Source organism: Oncorhynchus nerka, linkage group LG20, assembly GCF_034236695.1.
Source record: "Oncorhynchus nerka isolate Pitt River linkage group LG20, Oner_Uvic_2.0, whole genome shotgun sequence".
Taxonomy (NCBI): Eukaryota; Metazoa; Chordata; class Actinopteri; order Salmoniformes; family Salmonidae; genus Oncorhynchus; species Oncorhynchus nerka.
In genome coordinates this window covers 11,288,857-11,316,119 of record NC_088415.1, presented here as the reverse complement: position 1 = coordinate 11,316,119, position 27,263 = coordinate 11,288,857, and the positions used below count along the sequence as shown (strand labels likewise).

The following is a 27,263-nucleotide window of genomic DNA, read 5'->3' as shown; positions in this document are numbered from 1 at the left end:
GAGCAGCGTCAAGCATCTTGGTACACAGAACATATTCTGTTTATAAGAGGAGGAGAGGAGCGTCAAGCATCTTGGTACACAGAACATATTCTGTTTATAAGAGGAGGAGAGCAGCGTCAAGCATCTTGGCTCAATTAACATATTCTGTTTATAAGAGGAGAGGAGCGTCAAGCATCTTGGTACACAGAACATATTCTGTTTATAAGAGGAGGAGCGGAGCGTCAAGCATCTTGGTACACAGAACATATTCTGTTTATAAGAGGAGGAGAGCAGCGTCAAGCATCTTGGCTCAATTAACATATTCTGTTTATAAGAGGAGAGCAGCGTCAAGCATCTTGGCTCAATGAACATATTCTGTTTATAAGAGGAGAGGAGCGTCAAGCATCTTGGTACACAGAACATATTCTGTTTATAAGAGGAGAGCAGCGTCAAGCATCTTGGCTCAATGAACATATTCTGTTTATAAGAGGAGAGCAGCGTCAAGCATCTTGGCTCAAAGAACATATTCTGTTTATAAGAGGAGAGGAGTGTCAAGCATCTTGGTACAAAGAACATATTCTGTTTATAAGAGGAGAGCAGCGTCAAGCATCTTGGTACAAAGAACATATTCTGTTTATAAGAGGAGGAGAGGAGCGTCCAGCATCTTGGTACAAAGAACATATTCTGTTTATAAGAGGAGAGCAGCGTCAAGCATCTTGGCTCAAAGAACATATTCTGTTTATAAGAGGAGAGGAGTGTCAAGCATCTTGGTACAAAGAACATATTCTGTTTATAAGAGGAGAGCAGTGTCAAGCATCTTGGTACAAAGAACATATTCTGTTTATAAGAGGAGGAGAGGAGCGTCAAGCATCTTGGTACAAAGAACATATTCTGTTTATAAGAGGAGGAGAGGAGCTTCAAGCATCTTGGTACACAGAACATATTCTGTTTATAAGAGGAGGAGAGGAGCTTCAAGCATCTTGGTACACAGAACATATTCTGTTTATAAGAGGCGGAGAGGAGCGTCAAGCATCTTGGTACACAGAACATATTCTGTTTATAAGAGGAGAGGAGTGTCAAGGATCTTGGTACAAAGAACATATTCTGTTTATAAGAGGAGGAGAGGAGCGTCAAGCATCTTGGTACAAAAACATCATAGTACATATTCTACTGTTGTATTGTGCTTGTGATGATGTCAGAGGGGAAAAAACATTGGTGGTTGTTGTCATGACATTCCTATGATGATCTGAAAGATCAGGTTACAGGGGGATCTCCTAGCGGGGGAGAGCGGGAAGTCGGCTGTTTAATGGGCAGTCATAAAATACGCTGCCTCTATGCTGTGTAGTGTTCGAGATTGGAATGTAAACAGTGGAACACAGAGACCCTTGGACAACAAAAGTTTGAATAATGAAACAATATTTCTATTTTTGAGAACGTGGGAATGGTCTGTCGATATTTAAGGGACAGTCATGTAGAGTGTGTTTCATTTGGTGATCTCATGAAGGACAAGAAACACACATAACTGTATCTCTTAAAGTGTACATTTCCCGGCTGTCAGGTTCACATATAAATATTGTGAAACGTATGTGATTCAACAAGAAACTATTTGTGAAAATATGTAATGTGATGTTAACTTTCTATAGATTTTCAAATAAAGTTTAACTAGTCAGTGGCCACACCCTCATGAGCGTGTCATAGAACCGCCCCTTCTTCCACAGAGTATAAAACCCACTTCCTACTAAATGTACATTAAGTCAAAGAACGCCGGGACGGAGTCCCCATGTTGGACTGGCTACAACTCTATAGGCCATTACAACAGAAAATATGGAGCTGTCGCTACACGTTGAAATGGTTAAGAACTACAACTCTATAGGCCATTACAACAGAAAATATGGAGCTGTCGCTACACGTTGAAATGGTTAAGAACTACAACTCTATAGGCCATTACAACAGAAAATATGGAGCTGTCGCTACACGTTGAAATGGTTAAGAACTACAACTCTATCGGCCACGGACACCATCCAGCTGTAGTGTTGGCTACACAGCTGGAAATGGTTAAGAACTACAACTCTGGAGGCCCAGGAGACCAGACAGCGTGTAGTTTTGGCTACACAGCTGGAAATGATTAAGAACTACAACTCTGGAGGCCCAGGAGACCAGACAGCGTGTAGTTTTGGCTACTCAGCTGGATATGGTTAAAAACTACAACTCTGGAGGCCCAGGAGACCAGACAGCGTGTAGTTTTGACTACTCAGCTGGATATGGTTAAGAACTACAACTCTGGAGGCCCAGGAGACCAGACAGCGTGTAGTTTTGGCTACTCAGCTGGATATGGTTAAGAACTACAACTCTGGAGGCCCAGGAGACCAGACAGCGTGTAGTTTTGGCTACTCAGCTGGATATGGTTCAGCTCTGAGACTATCGACCACTACAGAATAAGAGCAAGTCCTAAACGTGTAGTTACTGGTCTACAGCTGGAAATTACGTAAGTCTAGTACAAGAATAGCAACAACCGCGGAAGCATCTATTCTATGCAACGACGATCTGTAGGCCTGACGTATCCATGACAACAGACACTATCCAGAGCCGCGGAGAAAGCTACGACCACGAAGGGCATTGTGACTCCTAGGGAAGTTAACCAGAGACTCTCTGATGAACTGACTCTCCAGCAGACGGACCAGATTCCAACAGAGAAGACATTGTGACTCCTAGGGAAGTTAACCAGAGACTCTCTGATGAGTTGACTCTCCAGCAGACGGACCAGATTCCAACAGAGAAGACAACAACGACATACGGACGTAAATATAAACACATTGCAATTAGTCTCGAATGAGCGGCCGTTCATGTGCAAAGGACTAGCATTTAAATGAATATAATTATCCACTGTGTGAAGTGAATCCATTTTGTCTTTCCCACTTTTCTGAGTCCCTTTCCTCTTTCCTTTGTCCACCAAGCCTTTTATTTCGTGATATAGGCATTTTTTCTTTGGCTCATGTAGTAACCCAAATATCTACTGTTTGTTTGTTTAAGTATTTCTGTGATTATTTAGTTATTTAGTAAATAAATAAATATTTAAGCCAATTTGTATTTCGCTGATTCATCATTTAGGCTAGGGTTCATGCAGATATCCAAGGGTTTGCTACGTTCAGTAACGAGAACCGATGAGGTAATAGTAATTCATTAATAAGCGACAGTTTTCATAAGATATGAAAATATCTGAAGAGTCGATTCGGAAAATAGAGACTCTATACATTTTTCCTGTGGTGCCGCGACTTCCTAGTTAAATTAAAGTTTACATTATTAATTTAATCACGTAATAATAATTACACATAGAGAATTGATTTGATGAAATAACAGCCTTCACATTTAATAATACGACATTGTTTTGAAGTAACGTCTTTGTTGTAACATCGCAAATGGGCGTGTCAGTTTCACCGCTACGGATTCCAGCTCTAAGTTTGGCGTTAACAGGATGTTTGTTGTCTTCATCCTGCAAGCCTGTGACTGTGATCCTGATGGTTCCCTGAACGGGGGCATCTGTGACGGGCATGATGAGCCGTCCCTGGGCATGGTCGCTGGGCAGTGCCGCTGCAAGGACCATGTGGAGGGACCTCGCTGTGACAAATGCAAGTCTGGCTTCTTCGGCCTGAGTGCAGACCATCCTCTTGGCTGCCAAGGTGAGTGGAGAGGAGTAGGAGTATAGTCATGATTCAGTCTAACAAATTGGACTTATTGAAGTACAAATTACCCTCATTTTGTGTGGTCTTTATGTTAGAGATTTTTTTTGCAATCTTTTGTTCAAAAGGTTTAGTTTCGTCAGTGCTATGAATAAACCTATGTATTATATTTTGTAGATATTTCTGTTCCCCTGTGCCCCCATAACTCCTGCTCTCCCCCCCTCAGCCTGCCCCATAACTCCTGCTCTCCCCCTCAGCCTGCCCCATAACTCCTGCTCTCCCCCTCAGCCTGCCCCATATCTCCTGCTCTCCCCCTCAGCCTGTCCCATAACTCCTGCTCTCCCCCTCAGCCTGCCCCATAACTCCTGCTCTCCCCCTCAGCCTGTCCCATAACTCCTGCTCTCCCCCTCAGCCTGCCCCATATCTCCTGCTCTCCCCCTCAGCCTGTCCCATAACTCCTGCTCTCCCCCTCAGCCTGCCCCATAACTCCTGCTCTCCCCCTCAGCCTGTCCCATAACTCCTGCTCTCCCCCTCAGCCTGCCCCATAACTCCTGCTCTCCCCCTCAGCCTGCCCCATAACTCCTGCTCTCCCCCTCAGCCTGCCCCCATAACTCCTGCTCTCCCCCTCAGCCTGCCCCCATAACTCCTGCTCTTCCCCCTCAGCCTGCCCCCATAACTCCTGCTCTCCCCCTCAGCCTGCCCCATAACTCCTGCTCTCCCCCTCAGCCTGTCCCATAACTCCTGCTCTCCCCCTCAGCCTGCCCCATATCTCCTGCTCTCCCCCCTCAGCCTGTCCCATAACTCCTGCTCTCCCCCTCAGCCTGCCCCATAACTCCTGCTCTCCCCCTCAGCCTGTCCCATAACTCCTGCTCTCCCCCTCAGCCTGCCCCATAACTCCTGCTCTCCCCCTCAGCCTGCCCCATAACTCCTACTCTCCACCCTCAGCCTGCCCCATAACTCCTGCTCTCCCCCTCAGCCTGCCCCATAACTCCTGCTCTCCCCCTCAGCCTGCCCCCATAACTCCTGCTCTCCCCCTCAGCCTGCCCCATAACTCCTGCTCTCCCCCTCAACCTGCCCCCATAACTCCTGCTCTCCCCCTCAGCCTGCCCCATAACTCCTGCTCTCCCCCAGCCTGCCCCATAACTCCTGCTCTCCCCCTCAGCCTGCCCCATAACTCCTGCTCTCCCCCTCAGCCTGCCCCATAACTCCTGCTCTCCCCCTCAGCCTGCCCCATAACTCCTGCTCTCCCCCCTCAGCCTGCCCCATAACTCCTGCTCTCCACCCTCAGCCTGCCCCATAACTCCTGCTCTCCCCCTCAGCCTGTCCCATAACTCCTGCTCTCCCCCTCAGCCTGTCCCATAACTCCTGCTCTCCCCCCCCAGCCTGCCCCATAACTCCTGCTCTCCCCCCTCAGCCTGCCCCATAACTCCTGCTCTCCCCCTCAGCCTGCCCCATATCTCCTGCTCTCCCCCTCAGCCTGCCCCATAACTCCTGCTCTCCCCCTCAGCCTGTCCCATATCTCCTGCTCTCCCCCTCAGCCTGCCCCATAACTCCTGCTCTCCCCCTCAGCCTGCCCCATAACTCCTGCTCTTCCTCTCAGCCTGCCCCATAACTCCTGCTCTCCCCCTCAGCCTGCCCCCATAACTCCTGCTCTCCCCCTCAGCCTGCCCCATAACTCCTGCTCTCCCTCCTCAGCCTGCCAGTGTGACCCCAGGGGTACGGTGTCAGAGAGACCACCGTGTGACCCTGTGAGCGGGGACTGTTTCTGCAAGCGCCAGGTCACCGGACGCAGCTGTGGCCAGTGTCTGGTAAGAGTCCAAATCTCTCTTCTCTTCCTCTCTCATTCTCACACTCTCTCTTCTCTTCCTCTCTCATTCTCACACTCTCTCTTCTCTTCCTCTCTCATTCTCACACTCTCTCTTCTCTTCCTCTCTCATTCTTATACTCTCTCTCTCTCTCTCTCTCTCTCTCTCTCTCTCTCTCTCTCTCTCTCTCTCTCTCTCTTTCTCACATACACCTTCCAGAATTCATAGGTGTTTCTGAGTGATTCACATCCCCCTGTCACTCACCTAACTTCCTTGCCATGCCAGTAACAGTACCCAGGAATGTCTAAATTTAGCCCAGGGATGTCAGACCTCTCCGGTTGGTCTGTTTACAGCAGGTCAAAAATGGTCAGCAGGCATTGGTCCTGATTGAGTGGATCCTGAGTTCTCAGAAGCTGCATATAGGCTTATTTTAAAGTCAAGAACAGACAACCACTATTTTCACCCATAACTTAAACTCTACCAGCCTGCACTTATACACTATGTTATTTTGATAGACAGGATGTATTTACAGTAAGTCATTTTGATAGACAGGATGTATTTACAGTAAGTCATTTTGATAGACAGGATGTATTTACAGTAAGTCATTTTGATAGACAGGATGTAGTTACACTGTCATTTTGATAGACAGGATGTATTTACAGTAAGTCGTTTTGATAGACAGGATGTATTTACAGTAAGTCATTTTGATAGACAGGATGTATTTACAGTAAGTCATTTTGATAGACAGGATGTAGTTACACTATGTCATTTTGATAGACAGGATGTATTTACAGTAAGTCATTTTGATAGACAGGATGTATTTAGAGTAAGTCATTTTGATAGACAGGATGTATTTAGAGTAAGTCATTTTGATAGACAGGATGTAGTTACACTGTCATTTTGATAGACAGGATGTATTTACAGTAAGTCATTTTGATAGACAGGATGTAGTTACACTGTCATTTTGATAGACAGGATGTATTTACAGTAAGTCATTTTGATAGACAGGATGTAGTTACACTGTCATTTTGATAAACAGGATGTATTTACAGTAAGTCATTTTGATAGACAGGATGTATTTACAGTAAGTCGTTTTGATAGACAGGATGTAGTTACACTGTCATTTTGATAGACAGGATGTATTTACAGTAAGTCGTTTTGATAGACAGGATGTAGTTACACTGTCGTTTTGATAGACAGGATGTATTTACAGTAAGTCGTTTTGATAGACAGGATGTATTTACAGTAAGTCGTTTTGATAGACAGGATGTATTTACAGTAAGTCATTTTGATAGACAGGATGTATTTACAGTAAGTCATTTTGATAGACAGGATGTATTTACAGTAAGTCATTTTGATAGACAGGATGTAGTTACACTGTCATTTTGATAGACAGGATGTATTTACAGTAAGTCGTTTTGATAGACAGGATGTATTTACAGTAAGTCATTTTGATAGACAGGATGTATTTACAGTAAGTCATTTTGATAGACAGGATGTATTTACAGTAAGTCATTTTGATAGACAGGATGTAGTTACACTATGTCATTTTGATAGACAGGATGTAGTTACAGTAAGTCATTTTGATAGACAGGATGTATTTAGAGTAAGTCATTTTGATAGACAGGATGTAGTTACACTGTCATTTTGATAGACAGGATGTATTTACAGTAAGTCATTTTGATAGACAGGATGTAGTTACACTGTCATTTTGATAGACAGGATGTATTTACAGTAAGTCATTTTGATAGACAGGATGTAGTTACACTGTCATTTTGATAAACAGGATGTATTTACAGTAAGTCATTTTGATAGACAGGATGTATTTACAGTAAGTCGTTTTGATAGACAGGATGTAGTTACACTGTCATTTTGATAGACAGGATGTATTTACAGTAAGTCGTTTTGATAGACAGGATGTAGTTACACTGTCGTTTTGATAGACAGGATGTATTTACAGTAAGTCGTTTTGATAGACAGGATGTATTTACAGTAAGTCGTTTTGATAGACAGGATGTATTTACAGTAAGTCATTTTGATAGACAGGATGTATTTACAGTAAGTCATTTTGATAGACAGGATGTAGTTACAGTAAGTCATTTTGATAGACAGGATGTATTTACAGTAAGTCATTTTGATAGACAGGATGTAGTTACACTGTCATTTTGATAGACAGGATGTATTTACAGTAAGTCATTTTGATAGACAGGATGTATTTACAGTAAGTCGTTTTGATAGACAGGATGTATTTACAGTAAGTCGTTTTGATAGACAGGATGTAGTTACACTGTCATTTTGATAGACAGGATGTATTTACAGTAAGTCATTTTGATAGACAGGATGTAGTTACAGTAAGTCCTTTTGATAGACAGGATGTATTTGGAGCTAGGAACACAGGGTTGAGATATCTGAGTCGCCTTCTATGACTCATATTCAAACCCATCAGCTGACATGTATGATCCAGTAAGCCTGGCTGATGCAGAAGGTAGGTGGGAATGCAGTCTGTCTGGCGCTAACAGCTGTCTCTGCCTGTCTCCCACCCGCCCACAGCCAGAACACTGGGCACTGAGTCACGACCCGAATGGCTGCAGAGACTGTGACTGTGATGTGGGCGGAGCCACCGATAACCAGTGAGTGACATTGTGATCTGTTTCTGCATCACATACAATTAATACAAAAACAAAATGGCCTCTTAATGTATATCTCTACCAATGAATTTGATTCATGTTGTACAACTACAAGATTACTGAATAGACCTTTTATCTGTCTTCCTCAGCTGCTCAATGGACAATGGGCAGTGTCGTTGTCGTAGTCATATGATGGGCCGTCAATGTACCCAGGTGGAGTCTGGGTACTTCTTCATGGCTCTGGACCACTATACCTACGAGGCTGAGCTGGCCATGCTGGGACAGGTAACTACTGCTGCTCCCTACACACAGAACAGACAGGGCTGTTATTTACATTGTTTGCACTGTCTATGTTTGACTTTGTGTGAAAAAATCTTGCACTAACACTAACACTAACACTAGCACTAACACTAGCGCTAGCACTAGCACTAACACTAGCACTAGCACTAGCACTAACACTAACACTAGCACCAACACTAGCACTAACACTAGCATTAACAGTAGCACTAACACTAGCACTAGCACTAACACTAACACGAGCACTAGCACTAACACTAGCACTAACACTAGCACTAGCACTAACACTAACACTAGCACTAACACTAGCACTAGCACTAGCACTAACACTAACACTAACACTAGCACTAGCACTAACACTAGCACTAACACTAACAGTAGCACTAACACTAACACTAGCACCAACACTAGCACTAACACTAGCATTAACAGTAGCACTAACACTAGCACTAGCACTAACACTAACACGAGCACTAGCACTAACACTAGCACTATCACTAACAGTAGCACTAACACTAGCACTAACAGTAGCACTAACAGTAGCACTAACACTAACACGAGCACTAGCACTAACACTAACACTAACACTAGCACTAGCACTAACACTAACACTAGCACCAACACTAGCACTAACACTAGCATTAACAGTAGCACTAACACTAGCACTAGCACTAACACTAACACGAGCACTAGCACTAACACTAGCACTAACACTAGCACTAGCACTAACACTAACACTAGCACTAACACTAGCACTAGCACTAGCACTAACACTAACACTAACACTAGCACTAGCACTAACACTAGCACTAACACTAACAGTAGCACTAACACTAACACTAGCACCAACACTAGCACTAACACTAGCATTAACAGTAGCACTAACACTAGCACTAGCACTAACACTAACACGAGCACTAGCACTAACACTAACACTAGCACTAGCACTAACACTAGCACTAACAGTAGCACTAACAGTAGCACTAACACTAACACGAGCACTAGCACTAACACTAACACTAGCACTAGCACTAACAGTAGCACTAACACTAGCACTAGCACTAACACTAACACTAACACTAGCACTAACAGTAGCACTAACACTAGCACTAACACTAGCACTAGCACTAACACTAGCACTAGCACTAGCACTAGCACTAGCACTAACACTAACACTAGCACCAACACTAGCACTTGCACTAGCACTAACACTAACACTAGCACTAGCACTAGCACTAACACTAACACTAGCACCAACACTAGCACTAACACTAGCACTAGCACTAACAGTAGCACTAACACTAACACGAGCACTAGCACTAACACTAACACTAACACTAGCACTAACAGTAGCACTAACACTAACACTAGCACTAACACTAACACTAGCACTAACACTAACACTAGCACTAGCACTAGCACTAACACTAACACTAGCACCAACACTAGCACTAACACTAGCACTAGCACTAACACTAACACTAGCACTAGCACTAACACTAACACTAGCACCAACACTAGCACTAACACTAGCACTAGCACTAACAGTAGCACTAACACTAGCACTAACACTAACACTAGCACTAACACTAACACTAGCACTAACAGTAGCACTAACACTAACACTAGCACTAACACTAACACTAGCACTAACACTAACACGAGCACTAGCACTAACACTAGCATTAACACTAACACGAGCACTAACACTAGCACTAGCACTAACACTAGCACTAGCACTAGCACTAGCACTAACACTAGCACTAGCACTAACACTAGCACTAACACTAACACTAACACTAGCACTAACACTAGCACTAACACTAGCACTAAAACTAACACTAGCACTAACACTAGCACTAACACTAACACTAGCACTCATACTCACAGTCACCCTCACAGTCAGCCTAACACTAACACTAGCACTAACACTAGCATTAGCACTAACATCAACACTAGCATTAACACTAGCATTAGCACTAACACTAACACTAGCATTAGCACTAAAATCAAAACTAGCATTAACACTAGCATTAGCACTAGCACTCATACTCACAGTCACCCTCACATTAACACTGACACTAATGCTGACTTTGCTGATAGCTGCTTTATAAATAATTTAAAAAATGACTTACTCTGTCTGTGATTTGTGGTGTCTCACCTAGCCACCTTAAGGTAAATGCACTGACTGTAAGTCGTTTTGGATAACAGCGTCTGCTAAATTTCTAAAATGTATTTGTGTGTGTGTGTCCAGGGCTGCAGTGTGGAGCAGAGGGAGCATCAGCCTGAGCGCCCTGCCACCTGGACTGGCACTGGGTTTGCCAAGGTCCCAGAGGGCAGCAGCCTGGAGTTCTCCATCAACAACATACCCTACTCCATGGAGTACGACCTCCTCATGCGCTATGAGTCGCAAGTTAGTGCCTAGTTACTCACGCACACATATGCACGCACACACACAAACACATACAATTTGATTTGATTTACACACACACACACACACACACACACACACACACACACACACACACACACACACACACACACCTCTGTTCCCTTGGTGTGTACAGTACAGTGTGTATATGACTTGTATTGTGGTGTGTGTGTTGTGTTAGATGCCACAGGACTGGGAGGAGGTCCGTGTGACTATCGTTCGGCCAGGGCCCATTCCCACCAGCAGCCCATGTGGAAACACCATCCCTGCAGACGACATGCTCACTGTTTCCCTGCCTGCAGGATCCAGGTGAGGGACACACACACACCACAGTATAGAATATACAGGTCGCCTAGCGGTTAAGAGCATTTGACCAATAACCCGAAAGGTTGCTGGTTCGAATCTCCGAGATGAATAGGTGAACAAATCTGACGATGTGCCCTTGAGCATGGCACTTAACCCTAGTCACTCTGGATACGCATTTCACTACACCCACAATAACATCTGCTAAAAAAACTTTTTATGTGACCAATAAAATTTGAAAAGCGAGATGTAGAGAGACGCTAAATTATGTCAGATGTGAAACAGTGCCCATGTGTCTGAATCAGCTGACAGTGATACACTTGTATAATTGGATGTTAGTACATGGTGGATTTCACTTTTCCTAAAGGTTGGTATTTTCCTCTGGTGTGTTTGTGTGTGTGATGCAGGTTTGTCGTGCTGCCTCAATCTATCTGCTTGGAGAGAGAAATTAGCTACAAGCTTCACTTTGAGTTCAGTCGCTATCTGAACGGGAACAATGTTCTCATTCCCGGTACAACTGCTGCCAACATTCTAGTGGACTCTGTGAGTATCAATACTCAACAAAGGATATGTTTGTCTCTCTCTCTTTCTCTACCTCTCTCTCTTTCTCTCTCTCTCCCTCTCTCTCTCTCTCTCTCTCTCTCTACCTCTCTCTCTCTATCTCTCTCTCTCTCTATACTCCCTCTCTTCTGTCTAATTGTGTTCTTCTTATGTAGTCTAGCTAAAACTCCTCCCTCCTTCCGCTCCAGATCTCCCTCCTCCCTCGTTACTCCTCCCTGGAGATGTTCATCGGCGGAGACCCCGCCTCCATTGCCCGGAAACAGAGTTACGAGCGCTACCGCTGCCATGACGGGGCTAAGAGTGTGGCACGCCCCCAGATCAGTGACGTCTGTGCCAAACACATCACCAGCATGTCAGCCATCATTAACCATGGAGCTTTGGGTAAGTCAACTCTCCTACAGTTCACAAATGAACCTCATCCACTAGCAGAGTACAGATAGTCATGATCTGCTGTCGTCAAAGATGCCTTGTAATGCATAAATATCAAACTTATTTGCAATGAAAGGAAAATGTTTTAATCACTTCCTTCTTCTTCACAGCTTGCCAGTGTGACCCCCAGGGGTCAGTCAGCTCAGTGTGTGAAATGCGCGGAGGTCAGTGTCGCTGTAGGTCCAATGTGATTGGACGGCGCTGTGACCGCTGTGCTCCTGGGACGTACGGCTTTGGACCTGCAGGATGTAGAGGTGAGTGTCGTAACCCCAGTCAACCACACAGAGTCAAACCCCTGCTGTTATCTAGTAGGGTAAACACATAGTTTGTTCTGCAGGGGACTGCATTGGACTGTTCTGTCCGTCTGTCCGTCCGTCCGTCCGTCTCTACTGGTGGCACCCCTTAAGGTGCCTTTATTACCCACTGACCCCCTCCCTCACTCCTCTCTTCCTCTACCCTTTCCTATAAATCTCTCCCTTGTTCTCTCTCTCTCTAGCCTGTGAGTGTAGCCTAGAAGGTGCGGTCACTCGGTTCTGTGACCAGCTGACTGGGCAGTGCCCATGCAGCCAGGGTGCGTTTGGCCAGCGGTGCGATGGCTGCCAGGCAGGACACTGGGGCTTCCCCAACTGTAAGCAGTGCCTGTGTAATGGACATGCTGAGGAATGCCACCAGAGGACCGGAGCCTGTCTCAACTGCAGGGAAAACACTGGAGGGGACAAATGTGACAGGTGGGGACTCACCATGGGGACAGTGGAGAATTTGGGGATAAGTATTGAAGATACCAGTATTAAATGTAATTGCGCTATTACTGTATTTCAAGGTGTGCCAATGGTTACTACGGAAACCCGGTGCTGGGCACAGGTAACGGTAACCGATGCCAGCCCTGCCCCTGCCCGGATGGCCCAAACAGCGGAAGACACTTCGCTACCTCCTGTCACCAGGACAACCGCAACAGACAGGTGGTCTGCAACTGTAACCAAGGATACACAGGTACAGCTCACGCCTCCGTTGAGGTGTCTTCTCTCCCTCTCCTGTTCTTCCTCCTTAGCCAGGGAAGTGGATGATGAGGAACAGTTTGACCATGTCTGCATGAATGAGCAGATGTATCATCGGGATAATTAATGATGCGCTGTGAATGGAGAGGATTGGTTGGTGTGATTTAAACTCAGGAAGAATGTCCGTGGTGTGATATTCCAAGTAATTCGCCACGGTGGGTCGTCTGGTGAACCAAATAAAACGTCTGTGGACAAATAGTCTGGTAGAAAGTTCCTTTCGAGCAGAATGAGTGTGGAATGATAAGGTGTGTTGTTTCCTCCCTTACCCTACTTGGCACAGGGGGGATGGTTAAGCGCTCCGAGGGTTCCTTCAAGCGTGAGTACTGATGATGGGAAACCACCCTCCCTAATAATACATTAAGAACTACCCCACCTACCTATGCTGCTGTGCCACAGTACACTCCTGCCTCAGAGTAGATGACATTCCTATAAACTGATCCAGAATCAGCTTTGAACGATTGTATAACACAAATAACTGTAATTGAGTTGGATGACTTATCCTGAGTCTGGGTCAGCTTCTACAGTATCTCCTGTGTATATCAACTCTTATGTTATACTGGGCACATACAGTCGGTGCTGCCTCCTGCTGACTCACACAGGCACCCAGCAGCAGGCAGTAGCACCCAGCAGCAGGCAGTAGCACCCAGCAGCAGGCAGTAACACCCAGCAGCAGGCAGTAACACCCAGCAGCAGGCAGTAGCACCCAGCAGCAGGCAGTAGCACCCAGCAGCAGGCAGTAACACCCAGCAGCAGGCAGTAACACCCAGCAGCAGGCAGTAACACCCAGCAGCAGGCAGTAACACCCAGCAGCAGGCAGTAGCACCCAGCAGCAGGCAGTAGCACCCAGCAGCAGGCAGTAGCACCCAGCAGCAGGCAGTAACACCCAGCAGCAGGCAGTAACACCCAGCAGCAGGCAGTAACACCCAGCCGCAGGCAGTAACACCCAGCAGCAGGCAGTAGCACCCAGCAGCAGGCAGTAACACCCAGCAGCAGGCAGTAACACCCAGCAGCAGGCAGTAACACCCAGCAGCAGGCAGTAACACCCAGCAGCAGGCAGTAACACCCAGCAGCAGGCAGTAGCACCCAGCAGCAGGCAGTAGCACCCAGCAGCAGGCAGTAGCACCCAGCAGCAGGCAGTAGCACCCAGCAGCAGGCAGTAACACCCAGCAGCAGGCATTAGCACCCAGCAGCAGGCAGTAACACCCAGCAGCAGGCAGTAACACCCAGCAGCAGGCAGTAGCACCCAGCAGCAGGCAGTAACACCCAGCAGCAGGCAGTAACACCCAGCAGCAGGCAGTAACACCCAGCAGCAGGCAGTAACACCCAGCCGCAGGCAGTAACACCCAGCAGCAGGCAGTAACACCCAGCAGCAGGCAGTAACACCCAGCAGCAGGCAGTAACACCCAGCAGCAGGCAGTAGCACCCAGCAGCAGGCAGTAACACCCAGCAGCAGGCAGTAACACCCAGCAGCAGGCAGTAACTGAAAACAACAGAATCTCCATGTTGCATTCTGTCTTGTGATTCTCTGCCTTCGTTTACAGACACAAAATACAGGAACAGGTCTGACACTCATAGCAAGACACGCTGAAGCTGTGAGAGTGACACTACGCCAACCTATGTGTTCACTCATCACCCACCGTGAGCCTGTGACAAATAGACAAATCAGAACAGCTGCTTTACTCTGCTTCAGACAGTGTTTACTGCTACAGTCATGATGTGCTTTACTCTAAAGCACAATGGAACAAACAAAAGTCTCTGCAACCTAACCCTAAGATGTGGAATCAAACTGTTCAAGCTCTGTGCTTAATGTAATCTCCAATTGAAAAGAATTTACAGTAGAAATTACACTCAATGTATTGGGCCCTCTGTGTCATCTTGCCTTGTATACATTTATCCTTTCAGTTTCCACAAAATAATAGTATCACAATGTCCATTTATATTTTCTGTCAAGTGAGGAAATCCTATGTCGTATTCAACTCGGGGTTAGAATACAGCACTTCCCTGCTAGGAATGACCTCTCTCTCCTTGTTTTGCTGGAAAGACCTCAAAACCAGCAGCTGTAGGTTGTCTGTCAAACCCAAAAGCCAGCCTCCCTTCACCCCAGCATACTCTGCCCCCTGCAGCCGGCAGTTGGACAAAAAAAAAGTAAAGTATGTCTCCCTTCCTCTGAATCCATCCTTAGAAAAGATGTGCTCTTTGTGAGAGAAGTCAATCGTTCACGGTGTCTACCAAAATGCTGAAGCACAGGGTTAGAGACCATCTGAAGCGAGACCCGATTGAAGACCAAGACCAGAGCAAATTGAGTCTGAGTCAACACCGAGACCAGAACAATGAGAGTCCAGTTCAAGACCATGACTGCGATTGTTTCAGATCGCCACCACAATAAGAGCTCCTAATGTCCAGTGTTTCTGCGTTCATATGTCAGAAGAACATGTGGATAGTTTAGACATTTTAAAATGGTGAAGAAAGGAAAAGAGGAAAATAGAAAGTCTATGATCACAAACCCAAACAGGTTTCTAATAGACAGAAATACCAATAATATATGTAACAAATTCCTCATTCTGCCCTCTCTTGGTGAGCGTGCAACTTTCAAGGGTGATGAGAATGTTTTGTAGACTGCAGGAAAAAATGTTGTTCCCAAAGCTTCAGAAGACGATATCAGCCCACTATTACAGGACTAGTAAAGGCCCAGTGCACTACTTTTGTGAAGAAATTTATTTTCTTCCAAAAATATATATATATATATATATTTTTAAATTAATTATATATTTTTTATTCTGATTTTCAAGCACCCCTACTTCCCGCAGCAATGGTTTTGGAGATATTTTTCAATGAAAGAAAAGGACAGTAAGACAAGTAGGAAGCGATAACCTGACAGAGGTGTGGATATTTGGCCTGGCAAAGCGCTGTTATGCGTTGACTGAATGGGAGCTGATAATGAGTTTTTAAAAACTTTTTACTGGTCTCTGGAAGAAATTACGAGTCCTCATTGTCCGAGACCGAGTCAAGACCGAGTAAAAATGTATCCTGCACCGAGACAAGTCCGACAATACTCAATATTGTTAACTAACTTCCAAACGAGCTTCAATGCCATACAACACTCCTTCTGTGGCCTCCAACTGCTCTTAAACGCTAGTAAAACTAAATGCATTCTCTTCAACTGATCGCTGCCCACACCAGCCTGCCCGACTAGCATCACTACTCTGGACGGTTCTGACTTAGAATATGTGGACAACTATAAATACCTAGGTGTCTGGCTAGACTTTAAACTCTCCTTCCAGACTCATATTAAGCATCTACAATCCAAAATTAAATCTAGAATCGGCTTCCTATTTCGCAACAAAGACTCCTTCACTCACGTTGCCAAACATACCCTTGTAAAACTGACTATCCTACCATTCCTCGACTTCGGCGATGTCATTTACAAAATAGCCTCCAACACTCTACTCAGCAAACTGGATACAGTCTATCACAGTGCCATCCGTTTTGTCACCAATTCCCCATATACTACCCACCACTGCGACCTGTCTGCTCTCGTCGGCTGGCTCTTGCTACATATTTGGCGCCAGACCCACTGACTCCAGGTCATCTATAAGTCTTTGCTAGGTAAAGCTCTGCCTTATCTCAGCTCACTGGTCACCATAACAACACCCACCCGTAGCACGTGCTCCAGCAGGTATCTCTCACTGGTCACCCCCAAAGCCAACACCTCCTTTCGCCGCCTTTCCTTCCAGTTCTCTGCTGCCAATGACTGGAACGATTTGCAAAATGACTTAAATTGGAGACTAATATCTCCCTCACTAACTTTAAGCATCAGCTATCTGAGCAGCTCACCGATCGTTGCAGCTGTACACAGCCCATCTGTAAATAGCCAACCCAACTACCTCATCCCCATATTGTTTTTATTTACTTTTTTCTGCTCTTTTGCACACCAGTATTTCTACTTGCACATCATCATCTGCTCATCTATCACTCCAGTGTTAATTTGCTAAATTGTAATTACTTCGCTACTGAGGCCTATTTATTGCCTTACCTCCTTACTCCATTTGCACACACTGTATATAGATTTTCCTTTTGTGTTATTGATTGTACTTTTGTTTATTCCATGTGTAACTCTGTGTTGTTGTTTTTTTGTCGCACTGCTTTGCTTTATCTTGGCCAGGTCGCAGTTGTAAATGAGAACTTGTTCTCAACTGGCCTACCTGGTTAAATAAAGGTGTTCTCAACTAGCCTACCTGGTTAAATAAAGGTGTTCTCAACTGGCCTACCTGGTTAAATAAAGGTGTTCTCAACTAGCCTACCTGGTTAAATAAAGGTGTTCTCAACTGGTCTACCTGGTTAAATAAAGGTGTTCTCAACTGGCCTACCTGGTTAAATAAAGGTGTTCTCAACTGGCCTACCTGGTTAAATAAGGTGAAATAAAATTGAATACAAATATGTGGTCTCAAGAACGGACTCTACAACACTGCTGAAGCATAATCCACTCTGCAACAGAGCTCCTCACTAATCAATGTTTATCTCCTGGGTAACCAAACTCCCTTTTAACACGAGATGTAATAGCATTGCAAAATGATAAAATATGAAACATTTTCAAGTATCTAACATAATGTGTTCATCCTGAACTTTATTGATAGTCACTGAGCTGGGTTTCACCACATGTCTCTGTCTGTCTGCTATCACACTATAAGCTTCTCACTTAAGTTTACTGGAAAACTGTTGAGAAATACTTGAAAATACCAAGTCATTTTTCACCCTCACCCAGCCAACAAATATCTCAATATCAACATGAGATATTCCACTTTACATCTCTGTCCATCCAAAAATCTCCCTCCTTCTCCAATCAATCTTTTTTCCTTTTTGGGTCACAGGTTCCCGGTGTGAGGAGTGTGCCCCAGGTTACTACGGTAACCCCTCCCAGCCAGGTGGGCGGTGCCAGCCGTGCAGGTGCAGTAACAACATTGACATGTCAGACCTGGATGCGTGTGACCGGAGGACAGGAGAGTGTAAGAAGTGTCTCTACAACACAGAGGGACCGGACTGTGGCGTGTGCAACAGCGGTTACTATGGAGACGCCTCGCGACGCAACTGCAGAAGTGAGTGACTGTTGAAGCAGCCCTTTTTACACAAATAAAACTTGACAACCATTAATTTTTAGCTGTATATGTTGTGCACCCTAGTAAATCTACTTGTTTCTGTTTCCTCAAGAGTGCACCTGTAACTTCCTGGGCACAGCACAAACCCAGTGTACAGCGAGGGATGAGTGTGTCTGCCAGCGTGCCACAGGGCAGTGCCTGTGTCTACCCAACACTATCGGCCTGACATGTGACCACTGTGAGCCCAACTACTGGAACCTGGCTAGTGGGCGGGGCTGTGAGGCCTGCGGCTGTGAACCCAACAACGCTGTCAACCCGGCCTGCAACGAGGTGTGGGTGTGGTTCCATTACTAAGGTGCTTCATGGGATAAACCTCTTCTGTGACCTCATGCTCATGTTTGTCCTCTCTGTGCCCCAGTTCACTGGAAAGTGTCAGTGTCGTGACGGATTTGGTGGGAAGATCTGCACAGACTGCCAAGAGAACTACTGGGGCGACCCAAGGATCCAGTGTAGAGGTCAGCATTAGCAGAAGCTCCATGTAACATGTTATTCATAAGAGTGGCATCAAAATATCAGCAGCAGACATATACTAACGATACTAAATAATATACTAAATAAGCATAAATATGGGTTGTATTTAAAATGGTGTTTGTTCTTCACTGGTTGCCCTTTTCTTGTGGCAACAGGTCACAAATATTGCTGCTGTGATGCTACACTGTGATATTTCACCCAGTAGATATGGGAGTTTTATCAAAATCAGGTTTGTTTTCATATTCTTTGTGGATCTGTGTAATCTGAGGGAAATACATGTCTCTAATATGGTCATACATTTGGTAGGAGGTTAGGAAGTGCAGCTCAGTTTCCACCTCATTTTGTGGGCACTGTGCACATAGCCTGTCTTCTCTTGAGAAGGCCACTCTCAATAGCAAGGCCATGCTCACTGAGTCTGTACATAGTCAAAGCTTTCCTTAAATTTGGGTCAGTCACAGTGGTCAAGTATTCTGCCATTATGTACTCTCTGTTTAGGGCCAAATAGCATTCTAGTCTGCTCAATTCTTTCCAATGTGTCATGTAATTATCTTTTTGTTTTCTCATGATTTGCTTGGGTCTAATTGTGCTGCTGTCCTGGGGCTCTGTAGGGTGTGTTTGTGAACAGAGCCCCAGGACCAGCTTGCTTAGGGGACTCTTTTCCAGGTTCATCTCTCTGTAGGTGATGGCTTTGTTATGGAAGGTTTGGGAATCGCTTCCTTTTAGGTGGTTGTAGAATTTAGCGGTTCTTTTCTGGATTTTGATAATTAGTGGGTATCGGCCTAATTCTGCTCTGCGTGCATTATTTGGTGTTTTACGTTGTACACGGAGGATATTGTCTTTGTGTTGTTTGTTTATCATTTTCCACTTTCCCCAGAAGTTCTTCAATTACATTGAGCTGATTTTTGACGTGCTGTTCCTTCTTTTTCCGTAGTGTATTTCTGTATTGTTTTAGTGATTCACCATAGTGAAGGTGTAGACTCGGGTTTTCTGGGTCGCTATGTTTTTGGTTGGACAGGTTTATCAATTTCTTTCTTAGATGTTTGCATTCTTCATCGGACCATTTGTCATTGTTGTTCATTTTCTTCGGTTTTCTGTTTGAAATGTTTAGATTTGATAGGGAAGCTGAGAGGTCAAATATACTGTTTAGATTTTCTACTGCCACATTTACACCTTCACTATTACAGTGGAACGTTTTGTCCAGGAAGTTGTTTGAAAGGGATTGAATTTGTTGTTACCTAATTATTTTTTGGTAGGTTTCCACACTAGATTCCTTCCATCTATAGCATTTCTTAATGTTACTCCGTTCCTTTGGCTGTGATGCCTCATGATTGAGTATTGCTCTGTTCAAGTCGACTGTGATTTTGCTGTGGTCTGATAGGGGTGTCAGTGGGCTGACTGTGAACGCTCTGAGAGACTCTGGGTTGAGGTCAGTGATAAAGTAGTCTACAGTACTACTGCCATGTACCCACTATAGGAGCCCCCTCGAAGTCTACCATTGACTATGTACATACCCAGCATGTGACGGAGCTGCAGGAGTTGTGACCCGTTTTTGTTGGTAATGTTGTCATAGTTGTGTCTAGGGGGGCAGAGCGTTGTGGTTAGAGCGTTGGACTAGTAACCGGAAGGTTGCAAGTTCAAATCCCCGAGCTGACAAGGTACAAATCTGTCGTTCTGCCCCTGAACAGGCAGTTAACCCACTGTTCCTAGGCCGTCATTGAAAATAAGAATTTGTTCTTAACTGACTTGCTTAGTTAAATAAAGGTAAAATATATATAAAAATATGGGGGAGGGGATGCTGTCACCTCCAGGCAGGTGGTTGTCCCCCTGTGTGCTGAGGGTGTCAGGTTCTTGTCCAGTTCTGGCATTTAGGTCACCACAGACTAGTACATGTCCCTGGGCCTGGAAATGATTGATTTCCCCCTCCAGGATGGAGAAGCTGTCTTCATTAAAGTATGGGGATTCTAGCGGGGGGATATAGGTAGCACACATGAGGACATTTTTCTCTGTTGAGATCATTTCCTTTTAAATTTCTAGCCAGATGAAAAATGTCCCTGTTTTGATTAATTTAATAGCGTGAGTTAGGTCTGCTCTATACCAAATTAGCATACCCCCTGAGTCCCTTCCCTGTTTCACACCTGGTAGCTTGGTGGATGGGATTACCAGCTCTCTGTCACCCAGAGGGAAACCAGTGGGTCCATCTCCTCTATACTATGTTTCTTGTAGGGTGACAATGTCTGAATTTCTGATTTCTTTGGTGAAGTCCAGGTTCCTGCTCTTTAAGCCAAAGGCAGATGACCTCAGGCCTTGGATATTCCAGGATGAGTTAATGATGGCTTTGTGTTCCATAAAGTGTCCAATGTTAGTCGTGTGGTTTGGCTTCAGACCAGTAAGTGTGAGCAGAGCCTGCTGAGCTTCTGGTACATGCCATCGGCTTGGGCTAGTGTAAGAGTGGGGGTTGGCCCTGTTTGCCTGCTCACGGTCTGGGTGTATGTGTGACATCCATGTTGAGGCCCTCTTTGCGGGAGTGGGGGGCATGGGGTGGGCAGGAGGGGCATAAGTCTGAGGGCAGGAGGGGGCCTAAATGGGGTGTGGGCATGGTTGACTTTGGGGTGTGTTGACTGGTTGGGGTGGGGGTGTGTATGTGGCTGGTGGTGTTGTGGTCTGGATGTAGGTCCTCTCGGTGTGTGGGAGGGTGTGAGGGGTTGTCAGGAGGGCTATCAGGGTGGCTGACAGGTGGGGGGGAGGGGGTGCTCAGAGGGGGTGGAATACCCTGGGCTTGGGCTTCTTCATTTGTCTGTCCCGCTATGTTGTTGACGCTATGGTTAGGATCTGGGGTGGACTGTTCTGCTGTGTTGTTGAGACTTTTGTCGGGTGCTGAGGTGGGCTATTCAGCTGGCTTCTCTGCGGGGGTGGCCACCTCTCTAATGGGTTATTCTCTGTCACACGCCATCTCCCTCAGCCTCTCCTCCAGCAGTCTGATCCTCTCCTCTAGTGCTCTATTTTTCTCCTGCTCCTGCTCTTTGTCCTGTAGATGCTGTCTCACTGCAGTCCAGAGTGCAGATATGTCTCTCTCCACCTCCTGCTCTTTGTCCTGTAGATGCTGTCTCACTGCAGTCCAGAGTGCAGATATGTCTCTCTCCACCTCCAGCTCTCCAGGTCTAGTTAAGGGGGTGTTGTTGTGCTGGACTGTTGTCTAGGTCTGTGCTGACTGGACTGTAATCACCTGCTGTTCCAGCTCCACCTGCCTTACCTCCAGCTGGGTGAATTTAACCCTCATTTGAATGGTTGACTTTCCGCTTGAGGCTGCTCGTCTGTGGGTTTATGTAATGAGAGGTCTGGTCTGATCTCCTCGGCGTGGGGGTATCTTTCTCAAGGTAGAGCTTCTCCTGCTGAGCTATTTCTTTGATTAGGTGAAAGTCCAGCTGAAACTGTTTGCTGTTGCCCTGTACCATTACTGTTCCAGACTTATAGAGATGTATATATTAGCTGACTCAGAGTCCTTGTTGTTTATTATCCCAAGTTTCCACCCATCGGTAACAACCCCCCTCTTAACAGAGGGGTAGTGTTAATATAGCACTGTGCCATGCCAGCGGATGGTCTGTATGGAAGATACTTATAGCTTATGTTCCCATTTTTATAATAGTCAGCAAAAAAGTGTGTCTTGATTTTCAATAAGGAGCTTAATTTTGTTACTTTACTCTTATTATTATTCTTTACATTCAAAGGGTACTGTATTTTAATTACCTCTGAACAGTGGGAGGGTGCTTCTAAGGCCTCTCCATTTGGTTGGGGCTGCTCGAGCTTTGACGCTAATTGAAGTTGTATCAAGCTTGGTAGCCTTAACTTAGCATTCAGTTCTTATAAAGTAAAATATATCATTGTGATGTATTTTTCTTCATGTTTATTTATATTTTAAATGTATAGCTTCAGACTATTACTCAGTCAGTTCCAGGTTGGATGGTGTTTTCAGGTCTCTGTTTGTTTGCCAGAGCATTTGCTGTATAGTTTGGGAATAATAATCTTTGGTAGTTGTAAGCCTTCCAGGTAATTCCGTAATGACTCTCTCTCCATCTCTCTCCCCCTCTCGCTCTCCCTGTCTCTCTCTCTCTCTCTCTCTCTTCAACTCTCTCTCCATCTCTCTCCCTCTCTCGCTCTCCCTGTCTCTCTCTCTTTCTCTTTCTCTCTCCATGTCTCTGTCCATCTCACTCTCTCTTCAACTCTCTCTCATCTCTCTCTTCATCCGTCTCTCTCTCTCTTAATCTCTCTGTCCATCTCTCTCTCTTTCTCCATCTCTCTGTACATCTCTCTCTCTCTTTTCATCTCTCTCTTTTCATCTCTCTCTCTCTCTCACTCTCTCTTCAACTCTCTCTCCATCTCTCTCCCTCTCTCTCTCTCCCTCTCTCTCTCTCTCTCTCTTTCTCTCTCTCCATGTCTCTGTCCATCTCACTCTCTCTTCAACTCTCTCTCCATCTCTCTCCCTCTCTCTCTCTCCCTCTCTCTCTCTCTCTCTCTCTCTTTCTTTCGCTCTCTCCATGTCTCTGTCCATCTCACTCTCTCTTCAACTCTCTCTCCATCTCTCTCCCTCTCTCTCTCTCTCTCTCTCTCTCTCTCTCTCTCTCTCTCTCTCTCACTCTCTCTCTTTCTCTCTCTCCATGTCTCTGTCCATCTCACTCTCTCTTCAACTCTCTCTCCCTCTATCTCTCTCCCTCTCTCTCTCTCCCTCTCTCTCTCTCTCTCTCTCTCTTTCTCTCTATCCATGTCTCTGTCCATCTCCCTCTCTCTCTCTCTCTCTCTCTCACTCTCTCTTCAACTCTCTCTCCATCTCTCTCTTCATCTGTCTCTCTCTCTCTTAATCTCTGTCCATCTCTCTCTCTTTCTTTATCTCTCTGTACATCTCTCTCTCTCTTTTCATCTCTCTCTCTTCATCTCTTTGTCAATCACTCTCTCTCCTTTCATCTCTCTCTCCACCTCTCTCTCTTTCTCCATCTCTCTGTCCATCTCTCTCTCTTTTCATCTCTCTCCATCTCTCTCCATCTCTATCTCTCTCTTCATCTCTCTTTACATCTCTCTCTCTCAGCCTGTGACTGTGACCCCCGGGGCATAGAGACCTCTCAGTGTGGCCAGAAGACAGGCCACTGCGTGTGTCAACAGGGGGTGTCGGGCGTGCGTTGTGATCAGTGTGCCCGGGGCTTCTCAGGCCAGTTCCCTAACTGCCAGCCCTGCCACCAGTGCTTTGGGGACTGGGACCGGGTGGTACAGAACCTGGCTGTCCGAACCAAGACCCTGTCGGAGCGGGCTGTGGAGATCCAGAACACGGGCCTGACTGGAGCCTATGAGAAGGCCTTCAAAGACCTGGAGGAGAAGCTAGCACGAGCTCAGGGCATCGTCAATGCCCGCAACACCACCACAGAGGCAGTCAGCAGCCTGATGGAGCTCATTGAAGACCTCAGGTACAAGGCATACACATACACACTGACACTATTATACTTTACATAACAATACACATACAAAGGTAGACTCTGTCTGAATCAAGATTCACCATGAATACCCCTCTCCTCCAGTTTTGTAGTTGAACTGTAATTTCCTTCTCCCTTTCTCTTGCAGGTCTCAGATAGGGGAGACCACAGATGTACTGAATCATCTGGAGGGAGACCTGACCAGTGTAGGGAACAGTAATGTTGAGGCCAGTAATGAGCTCAGTGCTCTAGAGAGAGAGGCCAAAGAGCTCAACCTGACCTCAGATCAGCTCCACCGCCAACTGGACATCCTGAAGAACTCTAACTTCCTGGGTGAGCAGAGACGTCCTGTCCCCTTTCCACCAGGGGGATTCTGGGATACGTAGTGCCTTAATGGCTGGTGTTATCAATGTTTTTTTTTGTAGAAATACTTTTGAAACATTAGTTAAATGTGTCTTTCTTATTTTCGGGCCCCTCTCCTTCACCCAGGTGCATATGAAAGCATCCGAAGCTCCTATAATAAGTCCCGTGACGCAGAGCGGCGAGCCAACCAGTACACCACTACCACGCCCAGCACTGTCAGCCAATCAGCAGACACCCGCCGCAAGACAGAACGCCTCATCTCTGCCAAGAAAGACGACTTCAACCGCAAGAACGCCGCCAACAAGCGAGCCCTGGGCGACCTCAATGCCAAGGCACAAACCCTGGACATGAAGAAGATCAACGAGAAGGTGAAGCATCAACATAAACCGCTTAGATACCAACGGTCAGCGTTCATGGAAAGTTATGAACATCTACTAATCATGTTCCACGCCGCCCCCTTTGACCAGGTCTGTGGGGGCCCTGGCGATTCCCCCTGTGTAGAGAGCCATTGCGGAGGGGCGGGTTGCCGTGACGACGAGGGGAACAGGCACTGTGGAGGCCTGAACTGCAACGGTGCCGTAGCGATGGCAGAGAACGCCTTGGAAAAGTCTAAGCACGCAGAGAAAGAGCTGAACATAGCCATGAGGGAGGTAGAGGAGCTCTTCCACAAGGTCTGTTACTCCAAGTGGACACACTCCTTAATAGATAAACACAAACTGTCTTGACAGGAAAGGAAGACTTGCTAAATCTGTTGTGGCATGTCATTAATGCAAACATACCCCTGTATCACCTACAGTATGAGGGTACATTTGACATTTGAGTCATTTAGCAGACACTTATTCAGAGCGACTTACAGTTAATGCACATTCACTAGGTGAGATAACGACCTATCACAGTCATAGTAGGTCAAACGCTTCTACAATGAAGCAGCTATCAGTAAAGTCGGGGGAATTGATAAGTTATCCCTGGTTCTCTGTATCCCCCTGTTTGGCTTCTCAGGTGGCAGATGCCAAGACCAAGGCGGAGGAGGCAAAGGGTAAAGCCCAGGCAGCTCTGGACAAGGCCACTAACACCAAGAACAAGGTGGAGCGCTCCAACAACGACCTGCGGGACCTCATCAAGCAGATCCGGGACTTCCTCATGCGTGAGTTAGCTTCTAGGAAAACCTTTTTGGGAAAAGTGACAGAGAATTCAGATATTAGAGGAAAAGTGAGTTCAGACCGTGGCCACATTGGGCCATACAAACAATGTATCTTCACCTCGGGATAGTCATCATGATCATTGAGTATTAACTTCCAATCTGTGTCAAAAATCTCTTCACTGATCTGAATATCTTTTCTGTCTCCTTGCAGAGGAGGGTGCTGATCCAGACAGCATTGAAACGGTGGCTAACCGTGTCCTGGAGCTGTCCATCCCAGCCTCACCACAGCAGATCAGACACCTGGCAGAGGAGATCAAGGACCGGGTCCGGAGCCTCTCCAACGTAGACGCCATTCTGAAACAGACACAGGACGACGTGCGCAAGGCTGAGCAGCTGCTGCAGGAGGCCAAGAAGGCCAGGTGTGTGTGTGTGTGTGTGTGTGTGTGTGTGTGTGTGTGTGTGTGTGTGTGTGTGTGTGTGGGAGGGTTATCGTATGTAGAGGGTTATAGTATGTAGAGGGTTATAGTAGTTAGAGGGTTATAGTATGTAGAGGGTTATAGTATGTAGAGGGTTATAGTAGTTAGAGGGTTATAGTGTGTAGAGGGTTATAGTAGTGTAGAGGGTTATAGTAGTTAGATGGGTTATAGTGTGTAGAGGGTTATAGTATGTAGAGGGTTTATAGTATGTAGTTAGGGTTATAGTGTGTAGAGGGTTATAGTAGTTATAGAGGGTTATAGTGTGTAGAGGGTTATAGTATGTAGAGGGTTATAGTGTGTTAGAGGGTTATAGTAGTTATAGAGGGTTATAGTGTGTAGAGGGTTATAGTATGTAGAGGGTTATAGTATAGTATGTAGAGGGTTATAGTATAGTGTAGAGGGTTATAGTATGTAGAGGGTTATAGTGTGTAGAGGGTTATAGTAGAGGGTTATAGAGGGTTATAGTATGTAGAGGGTTATAGTATGTAGTAGAGGGTTATAGAGGGTTATAGTAGTTAGAGGGTTAGAGGGTTATAGTATGTAGAGGGTTATAGTATGTAGAGGGTTATAGTATGTAGAGGGTTATAGTGTGTAGAGGGTTATAGTATGTAGAGGGTTATAGTGTGTAGAGGGTTATAGTATGTAGAGGGTTATAGTAGTTAGAGGGTTATAGTATGTAGAGGGTTATAGTAGTTAGAGGGTTATAGTATGTAGAGGGTTATAGTGTGTAGAGGGTTATAGTATGTAGAGGGTTATAGTGTGTAGAGGGTTATAGTATGTAGAGGGTTATAGTATGTAGAGGGTTATAGTGTGTAGAGGGTTATAGTATGTTAGAGGGTTATAGTATAGAGGGTAGAGGGTTATAGTGTGTAGAGGGTTATAGGGTTATGTAGAGGGTTATAGTATGTAGAGGGTTATAGGGTGTAGAGGGTTATAGTAGAGGGTTATAGTATGTAGAGGGTTATAGTATGTAGAGGGTTATAGTGTGTAGAGGGTTATAGTAGTTAGAGGGTTATAGTGTGTAGGGTTATAGTGTGGG

General features: G+C 45.6%; 1 protein-coding gene across 1 annotated transcript in view; it reads left to right on the top strand.

Moving 5' to 3' along the window:
- Window positions 1–27,263, top strand: part of LOC115117902 (laminin subunit beta-2-like) — a 98,060-nt gene that overhangs the window by 67,090 nt on the left and 3,707 nt on the right. The window contains exons 11-30 of the mRNA XM_065005223.1: window positions 3,477–3,656; window positions 5,352–5,464; window positions 8,012–8,091; window positions 8,238–8,373; window positions 10,640–10,798; window positions 10,998–11,125; window positions 11,527–11,662; window positions 11,869–12,061; window positions 12,220–12,363; window positions 12,606–12,837; window positions 12,930–13,099; window positions 18,033–18,257; window positions 18,370–18,587; window positions 18,676–18,772; window positions 23,866–24,238; window positions 24,393–24,577; window positions 24,734–24,975; window positions 25,075–25,278; window positions 25,607–25,751; window positions 25,960–26,167. Of these exons, the coding sequence (XP_064861295.1) occupies window positions 3,477–3,656; window positions 5,352–5,464; window positions 8,012–8,091; window positions 8,238–8,373; window positions 10,640–10,798; window positions 10,998–11,125; window positions 11,527–11,662; window positions 11,869–12,061; window positions 12,220–12,363; window positions 12,606–12,837; window positions 12,930–13,099; window positions 18,033–18,257; window positions 18,370–18,587; window positions 18,676–18,772; window positions 23,866–24,238; window positions 24,393–24,577; window positions 24,734–24,975; window positions 25,075–25,278; window positions 25,607–25,751; window positions 25,960–26,167 (3,568 nt within the window). The remainder of the gene's footprint in view (window positions 1–3,476; window positions 3,657–5,351; window positions 5,465–8,011; window positions 8,092–8,237; window positions 8,374–10,639; window positions 10,799–10,997; window positions 11,126–11,526; window positions 11,663–11,868; window positions 12,062–12,219; window positions 12,364–12,605; window positions 12,838–12,929; window positions 13,100–18,032; window positions 18,258–18,369; window positions 18,588–18,675; window positions 18,773–23,865; window positions 24,239–24,392; window positions 24,578–24,733; window positions 24,976–25,074; window positions 25,279–25,606; window positions 25,752–25,959; window positions 26,168–27,263) is intronic.